Genomic DNA, 9,704 nt, shown 5'->3' on the forward strand with positions numbered 1-9,704 from the left:
GATTCTCGTTAAAGGATTTAAAGTTGATTCATCTCACATATACAGCAGGGCCTCAAAAGTCCTCCTGTGTTATTTTTGGTCACTACCTCGGGCAGGGCTGGTTCTAGCTACAACGGGGCCCTGGTGCAACAATTAATATAAGCCCCCCCCCCCCTGTGCTTGCTGCTAAAGTAATGTATGTGACTCCGACTAGTGTTGGGCGAACAGTGTTCGCCACTGTTCGGGTTCTGCAGAACATCACCCTGTTCGGGTGATGTTCGAGTTCGGCCGAACACCTGACGGTGCTTGGCCAAACCGTTCGGCCGCGTGGCCGAACTAAGAGCGCATGGCCGAACGTTCCCCGAACGTTCGGCTAGCGCTGTGATTGGCCGAACGGGTCACGTGGTTCGGACCCGAACGCGCTCTGATTGGCCGAACTGTCACGTGGTTCGGGTAAATAAATACCCAAACCACGTCATATCTCCGCCATTTGTCTGTGGGTTTAGCTTTGGGTAGGCAGGCAGGGTAGTTCGCGCTCCAGCCACGCTAGCCAGGGTCCCCCCTGTCATTGTGTCGCTGCTGGGAACAGTAGTACACCGCTCGCTCAGCCACACTATATAGCATTCTGTTTACTGCCACTCTGTGTACCTCGCTCAGCCACATTATATAGCATTCTGTTCACTGTTCTGTGTCTGCTGGGAATAGTGGTACACCGCTCGCTCAGCCACACTATATAGCATTCTGTTTACTGTTCTGTGTCTGCTGGGAATAGTGGTACACCGCTCGCTCAGCCACACTATATAGCATTCTGTTTACTGTTCTGTGTCTGCTGGGAATAGTGGTACACCGCTCGCTCAGCCACACTATATAGCATTCTGTTTACTGTTCTGTGTCTGCTGGGAATAGTGGTACACCGCTCGCTCAGCCACACTATATAGCATTCTGTTTACTGTTCTGTGTCTGCTGGGAATAGTGGTACACCGCTCGCTCAGCCACACTATATAGCATTCTGTTCACTGTTCTGTGTCTGCTGGGAATAGTGGTATACCGCTCGCTCAGCCACACTATATAGCATTCTGTTTACTGTTCTGTGTCTGCTGGGAATAGTGGTACACCGCTCGCTCAGCCACACTATATAGCATTCTGTTTACTGTTCTGTGTCTGCTGGGAATAGTGGTACACCACTCGCTCAGCCACACTATATAGCATTCTGTTTACTGCCACTCTGTGTACCTCGCTCACCCACATTATATAGCATTCTGTTCACTGTTCTGTGTCTGCTGGGAATAGTGGTACACCGCTCGCTCAGCCACACTATATAGCATTCTGTTTACTGTTCTGTGTCTGCTGGGAATAGTGGTACACCGCTCGCTCAGCCACACTATATAGCATTTTGTTTACTGTTCTGTGTCTGCTGGGAATAGTGGTACACCGCTCGCTCAGCCACACTATATAGCATTCTGTTTACTGTTCTGTGTCTGCTGGGAATAGTGGTACACCGCTCGCTCAGCCACACTATATAGCATTCTGTTTACTGTTCTGTGTCTGCTGGGAATAGTAGTACACCGCTCACCCGCCACTGTATAGCATTGTGCTCTGTGTCGCTGCTGGGAATAGTGGTATACCGCTAACCCGTCACTGTATAGCATTGTGCTCTGTGTCGCTGCTGGGAATAGTGGTACTGTATAGCATTTCTGTACTGCCACTGTACTGCTGCCAGTCAGCGTGTACTGTAAGGATAAGTGAAATGAGGAAGAAATCCGGTGAAAGAGGGAGGGGCAAGGGAAGAGGTGTTTCCCCTGACGGTTCACGTACAGGCCACAGGGAAGCACCCAAGAAAACCCACTCAATACCGCCCATGTTGTCCAGGACAACAACCCTCACAAATCCAAAAGAACAGGACCAGATAATTACTTGGATGACCTCTCAAGCGTCCAGCAGTGGGTTAAGCAGCACCAGCACATCACGCACGAGGTCCGAGTCCTCAGCCAGTTACAAGGAGCCAGTGGGCACAAAGCTGACACAACCGGCAGCGACACCACGCACACAACTGCCAGATAACCAGTCCGATGAATTACCTCAGGACACAATGGGGTATTCGCAGGAGCTATTCCCAGCCCAACAAACTTCCACCTTTCAAAGGTCAATGGAGGAACAGCCAGAAATGTTGTGCCTGGATTCACAACCGTTAACTGTGGGAAATGCACCGCGCACTGAAATACAAGGCGAGTCCGAGGAGGACTCGGAAACCCAAATCCCAGAGCAATTTGGGCAGGAGGGGTTGCAATTGCAGGAGGTCGGCCGACAAGATCTGGAAGACGACGTTGGAGTGTGCTGCGCAGAGGTTGTTGTGGGGAGCTCTACTCCACGGCGGCGGCCCACAATGACATATGACGAGTTTGAGGAGATGGAAGAGGAGGGTATGGACAATGTGGACAGAGACCCAGATTTTGTTTGTGAACGAGAACATCGCCGTCGTAGCAGCAGCACAGATGAGTCTGTTGAAGAACCCACTGCTGCACGAGTTCGCCTTGTGCCACAAGGTAGGCGGCGCGCAATTTCAGGCACCACAAGCGTGGAAGTTCAAGTGAGAGGCAAAAGAGGAGCAAACAGAAATCGCCAGCAAGGAGGCAGGTGCTCCAAAGTCTGGGCTTTCTTTGAAGACTGCACTGAGGATGTTACCATGGCGATTTGCAAGGTGTGCAAGACCCGCCTGAGCAGGGGGAAAAGTATTAACAACCTCTCCACCACCAGCATGAGCCGTCACATGCTATCCAAACATCCCACTCTGTGGGCAAACGCGTCAGGACAGGGTACCAGCAACAACACTGCCTCCCTTGGGTTCACCAGACTCACCACCAGACCCGCCTCAGCAGCAGCAGTAGCCCAGCCATTGCGTGGTTCACAACATTCACAAACATCAGACGACGCTGACACTGTCACTTTCCGGAGTAGTGCTCTTGAGGTCTCCCAGTGTTCATCAAACACAACAACCAACAGCCCTTCCGTGTGCAGCGCTACGGTTCAGTTGTCTGTGTCGGAGATGTTTGAGCGCAAGAGGAAATTGCCAGCAAATGACCCCCGGGCCGTGGCAGTAACAGCCAGCATAGCCAAGCTTCTGGCCTGCGAAATGCTGCCATATCGAGTGGTGGAGACAAACAGCTTCAAGGGCATGATGTCAGTGGCCATCCCACGTTACGTGGTTCCCAGCCGCTACCACTTTGCGCGCTCTGCAGTGCCTGAGTTGCATGAGCACGTGGTCAGCAAAATAACCCGAAGCTTGAAGAATGCCGTTGCCTGCAAGGTTCACCTCACCACTGACACCTGGACGAGTGCGTTCGGCCAGGGTCGATACATCTCCCTTACCGCGCACTGGGTGAACCTTGTGGAGCCTGGCAGCGATTCCTCACCTGCTACGGCACGGGTGTTGCCCACGCCACAAACCGCTGCACCGCCGTCCCTCCCACTGGATAACAACAGCAGCACCTACCTCTCTGACTCCTTCTCCTCCAACGCATCTCAAAGCTGTACCTCATCCGGAAACGCTAACCCAGCAGCAGTAGGATCGTGGAAGCAGTGCAGCACAGCTGTTGGCATGCGTCAGCAAGCGTTGCTGAAGCTAATCTGCCTTGGGGATAAGCAGCACACAGGGGAGGAAATTTGGAGGGGAATAAAGGAACAGACGGATTTGTGGCTGGCAACGCTGGACCTGAAACCGGGCATGGTTGTGTGTGATAATAGGAGTAATCTCATTCGCGCTTTAAGGTTGGCTAAGCTGACACACATCCCTTGCCTGGCGCACGTGATGAACCTAGTAGTTCAGCGGTTCCTGAGGACATACCCAGGCGTGGACGATCTTCTGTTGAAGGTGCGTCGAGTGGCCAAACATTGTAGAAATTCCAGTACTGCTTCGGGGGCACTCGCCAAGATGCAGGAGCGCTTCAATCTCCCCCACCATCGCTTGCTGTGTGATGTCCCTACGCGCTGGAATTCTACGCTGCACATGCTAGCCCGCTTTTGCGAGCAGAAGAGTGCAGTGGTCCAGTACATGACGGCGCAGTACCGAGGCGCATCCGGCCAGCTGCCAAGCTTCTGTGGATCCGATTGGGCCAACATGTTGGACCTCTGCCAAGTCCTCCAAAATTTTGAGCAATCCACGTTGCTTGTGAGCAGTGACAACTCTTCAGTCAGCATTACCATACCACTGCTGTGTTTACTGAAGAGGTCGATGTTAAAAATCAAGGAAACAGCTGTCATGATGCAACTGGGGGAATCTGAAGGAGAAAACGATCAGCGTGATGGTACCAACATCAGGCCATCCGCCTCAGGGAACGCTGGCCCCAGCAGCTATGACGAAGAAGAGGAGGAGGAACAGCTGGAGTTGGAGCAGGAATTTCATGCCACCACTGACGAGGGCCAGAGCGGTGCACGTTGGACTTCCACAATTCAACGCGAATGGTCAGCAGAAGCAGACCAGGAGGAAGGTGACGACTATGATGCATCACAACAACTATCACAACGCTCACAAGAGGATGATGAGGATTCTGGTAGGACTCTGGCACACATGGCTCAATTCATGCTAGACTGCATTGAACGTGACCCACGCATTGTGGGCATTCTGGACAACACCAATTACTGGGTTTATACCCTTCTGGATCCACGGTACAAACACAATGTTCCAAAACTGCTTGAAGAAAGAGTCAGACAGGTCAAAATGGAAGAATACCAGCAGGCCCTTGTGGAGACTTTAGAGAGGAGATTGACATCCTCCCCCTCCTCTAGCCAGTTGTACGCAGACAGACTGACTTCCGCAAACCCAGGACGACCAGGAGGGCAGCAAACAACGCAAGCCGCAGCTAGTACCCAAAAGGGAACGGTATCGGCAGTGTCCTTGGAGTGGGAAAATTTTCTGACACCCATGCAGCAGCAGCCCACTGAACAGCAAGCGTGCAGATCCACCTCCAACACCGATCGCCTGGAGAAGATGGTCAAGGACTACATGTCAGATGACGTAGCTGTGTCGAACAATCCATCTGCACCCTTCAACTATTGGGTATCGAAGCTAGACACCTGGCACGAACTGGCAATGTACGCAATAGAGGTGCTGGCTTGCCCGGCAGCCAGCGTTATGTCGGAACGCTGTTTCAGTGCTGCCGGAGGCATCGTCACAGATCGGCGTATCCGCCTCTCTACAGAAAATGCAGACCGTCTGACTCAAATTAAAATGAATCAATCCTGGATTGGAAATGACTACGCAACACTCCAGGACCCCAACCAAGTAACATGACCAATGAACATCTGGGATGGTGTAGCGTTTCCGGTCCCTGTTTATTGAACCTCTCATCTGTATTACATTTATGACTGCATGGCGGCAAAAAGCATTGCTGCTATATCCGAACGCTTTTTGTCCTCATGCAAGGCCTGGGTTGTTGTGTCTCAAAAACCGTGGCCTTCTCCTCCTGCGCCTGCTCCTGTTCCATCACGTCTGCTGCTGCTGGGTTAGCGTTGCCGCGTGGTCCCTGTTTATTGAACCACTTATCTTTATTACATTTATGACTGCATGGCGGTACAAAGCATGCTATCCGCACGCTTCTTGCCCTCATGCAAGGCCTGGGTTGTTGTGTCTCACAAAGCGTGGCCTTCTCCTCCTGCGCCTTCTCCTGTTCCATCACGTCTGCTGCTGCTGGGTTAGCGTTGCCGCGTGGTCCCTGTTTATTGAACCACTTATCTTTATTACATTTATGACTGCATGGCGGTACAAAGCATGCTATCCGCACGCTTCTTGCCCTCATGCAAGGCCTGGGTTGTTGTGTCTCACAAAGCGTGGCCTTCTCCTCCTGCGCCTCCTCCTGTTCCATCACGTCTGCTGCTGCTGGGTTAGCGTTGCCGCGTGGTCCCTGTTTATTGAACCACTTATCTTTATTACATTTATGACTGCATGGCGGTAAAAAGCATGCTATCCGCACGCTTTTTGTCCTCATGCAAGGCCTGGGTTGTTGTGTCTCACAAAGCGTGGCCTTCTCCTCCTGCGCCTCCTCCTGTTCCATCACGTGTGCTGCTGCTGCTGCTGCTGGGTTAGCGTTGCCGGACCCTGTTTATGGAACCTCTTATCTTTATTACATTTATGACTGCATGGCGGTACAAAGCATGCTATCCGCACGCTTCTTGCCCTCATGCAAGGCCGGGGTTGTTGTGTCTCACAAAGCGTGGCCTTCTCCTCCTGCGCCTCCTCCTGTTCCATCACGTGTGCTGCTGCTGGGTTAGCGTTACCGGTCCCTTTTCCTGGAACCTCTTATATGTATTACATTTATGACTGCACTTCCCGACAAAAAACATGTTACCTGTGCAAAGAAAACAGACATTTCCCGCATTTAAAAGACAGTTTTCCCTTTGAAACTTTAAAATCGATTTTCTCAAAAACTATAAGCTCTTTTTGCTAATTTTTTTTTCCTCTTGTACCCACTCCCAAGGTTCACATACCCTGTAAATTTGGGGTATGTAGCATGTAAGGAGGCTTTACAAACCACAAAAGTTCGGGTCCCCATTGACTTCCATTATGTTCGGAGTTCGGGTCGAACACCTGAACATCGCGGCCATGTTCGGCCTGTTCGGCCCGAACCCGAACATCTAGATGTTCGCCCAACACTAACTCCGACGCGCGTATTCTGCATTAACCCTGGTTGCGGAAGACTCTCAGTCTTGCAGCCATGGTTTAATATAGCCAGAGGGTGGGGCATATTGGGGGCAATAGCCTTGCTGTCCTCATTATAGCGCCAGCCCTGGTCCACAGAGACAGGACAGATGCAGTCCACATAGACAGCCACAAAACACATAGACAGACAGACACAATCCACAGACAGACAGAAGCAGTTCACAGATACAGGACAGACAGTTACAGTTCACAGACAGGCAGACAAATGCAAATCACAGAGACAGGACAGACACAGTCCACAGAGACAGATGCAGTCCACAGAAACAGGACAGACACAGCATACAGAGACAGACAGACGTAAAACACAGAGACAGACAGACATAATCCACAGACGGACAGAAGCAGTCCACAGAGACAGGACAGACAGTCACAGTTCGCAGACAGGCAGACAAACGCAAACCACAGAGACAGGACAGACACAGTCCGCAGAGACAGATGCAGTCCACAGAAACAGGACAGACAGCCCACGGAGACAGGACAGACGCAGTCCGCAGAGACAGGACAGACGCAGTCCGCAGAGACAGGACAGACGCAGTCCGCAGAGACAGGGCAGACACAGAGACAGGACAGAGACAGGACAGACACGGAAACAGGACAGACACAGAGACAGGACAGACACAGTCCACAGAGACAGGGCAGAAGCAGTCCGCAGAGACAGACACAGTCCGCAGAGACAGGACAGACGCAGTCCGCAGAGACAGGACAGATGCAGTCCACATAGAAAGCCACAAAACACAGAGACAGACAGACACAATCCACAGACAGACAGAAGCAGTTCACAGAGACAGGACAGACAGTTACAGTTCACAGACAGGCAGACAAATGCAAATCACAGAGACAGGACAGACACAGTCCACAGAGACAGATGCAGTCCACAGAAACAGGACAGACACAGCATACAGAGACAGACAGACATAAAACACAGAGACAGACAGACATAATCCACAGACGGACAGAAGCAGTCCACAGAGACAGGACAGACAGTCACAGTTCGCAGACAGGCAGACAAACGCAAACCACAGAGACAGGACAGACACAGTCCGCAGAGACAGATGCAGTCCACAGAAACAGGACAGACAGCCCACGGAGACAGGATAGACGCAGTCCGCAGAGACAGGACAGACGCAGTCCGCAGAGACAGGGCAGACACAGAGACAGGACAGAGACAGGACAGACATGGAAACAGGACAGACACAGAGACAGGACAGACACAGTCCGCAGAGACAGGGCAGAAGCAGTCCGCAGAGACAGACACAGTCCGCAGAGACAGGACAGACGCAGTCCGCAGAGACAGGACAGACGCAGTCCGCAGAGACAGGACAGACGCAGTCCGCAGACAGGACAGACGCAGTCCGCAGAGACAGGACAGACGCAGTCCGCAGAGACAGGACAGACACAGTCCGCAGAGACAGGACAGACACAGTCCGCAGAGACAGGACAGACGCAGTCCGCAGAGACAGGGCAGACACAGAGACAGGACAGAGACAGGACAGACACGGAAACAGGACAGACACAGAGACAGGACAGACACAGTCCGCAGAGACAGGGCAGAAGCAGTCCGCAGAGACAGACACAGTCCGCAGAGACAGGACAGACGCAGTCCGCAGAGACAGGACAGAAGCAGTCCGCAGAGACAGGACAGACACAGTCCACAGAGACAGGACAGACGCAGTCCGCAGAGACAGGGCAGACGCAGTCCGCAGAGACAGGGCAGACGCAGTCCGCAGAGACAGGGCAGACGCAGTCCGCAGAGACAGGGCAGATGCAGTCCGCAGAGACAGGGCAGACGCACTCCGCTGAGGCAGGGCAGACGCAGTCCGCAGAGACAGGGCAGATGCAGTGCACAGAGACAGGACAGGACAGACACAGTGCACAGAGACAGGACAGACGCAGTGCAGTGCACAGAGACAGGACAGACGCAGTGCAGTGCACAGAGACAGGACAGACGCAGTCCACAGAGACAGGACAGACGCAGTGCACAGAGACAGGACAGACGCAGTGCACAGAGACAGGGCAGACGCAGTGCAGTGCACAGAGACAGGACAGACGCAGTGCAGTGCACAGAGACAGGACAGACGCAGTGCAGTGCACAGAGACAGGACAGACGCAGTGCACAGAGACAGGACAGACACAGTGCACAGAGACAGGACAGACGCAGTGCACAGAGACAGGACAGACGCAGTGCACAGAGACAGGGCAGACGCAGTGCACAGAGACAGGACAGGACAGATGCAGTGCACAGAGACAGGACAGACGCAGTGCACAGAGACAGGACAGGACAGATGCAGTGCACAGAGACAGGACAGACGCAGTGCAGTGCACAGAGACAGGACAGACACAGTGCAGTGCACAGAGACAGGACAGACGCAGTGCACAGAGACAGGACAGACGCAGTGCACAGAGACAGGACAGACACAGTGCAGTGCACAGAGACAGGGCAGACGCAGTGCACAGAGACAGGACAGGACAGATGCAGTGCACAGAGACAGGACAGACGCAGTGCAGTGCACAGAGACAGGACAGACACAGTGCAGTGCACAGAGACAGGACAGACGCAGTGCACAGAGACAGGACAGACGCAGTGCACAGAGACAGGACAGAGAGTACATTTGAAATCGGCGCCGGTAGACTTGGGCGCAGGATACAGCAGTATATGGCTGATCCTGCTGCTGCACAAGTCCGGGCCGTGTTAATTACTATTCCCCCTCCAGGCCGCCATGGATAGTGGGGGAATGAAATAATTCGGCTTCCAGCGATTGCTGGAGGCCGAATTATTATGTTTTTAAGCAACCTCGGCTCCGTCTTCTGACGAAGCCGACGTTACTCACTGAGGGCCACTATAGACTGATTCCCATTACAGTCTATGGCGGCGCTGGCTGTGCCCAAATCTAGCAGCGCTGAAAAGCACTGCTCCGAGGACAGACGTAGTGCACAGAGACAGGACAGATGCAGTGCACAGAGACAGGACAGACGCAGTCCACAGAGACAGGAAAGACAGTCACAGTCTACAGAC

At 53.0% G+C, this 9,704-nt stretch overlaps 1 protein-coding gene across 1 annotated transcript; it reads left to right on the top strand.

The window, feature by feature from the left end:
* Positions 1 to 7,867: 7,867 nt before the first annotated feature.
* On the top strand, positions 7,868 to 8,491 carry LOC137539064 (S-antigen protein-like). The gene has a single exon (XM_068261572.1). It carries the CDS (start codon positions 7,868 to 7,870, stop codon positions 8,489 to 8,491), a length of 624 nt encoding a protein of 207 aa, XP_068117673.1.
* Positions 8,492 to 9,704: the final 1,213 nt, after the last annotated feature.

This window comes from Hyperolius riggenbachi, chromosome 1 (assembly GCF_040937935.1).
Source record: "Hyperolius riggenbachi isolate aHypRig1 chromosome 1, aHypRig1.pri, whole genome shotgun sequence".
In the NCBI taxonomy this organism is placed as follows: Eukaryota; Metazoa; Chordata; class Amphibia; order Anura; family Hyperoliidae; genus Hyperolius; species Hyperolius riggenbachi.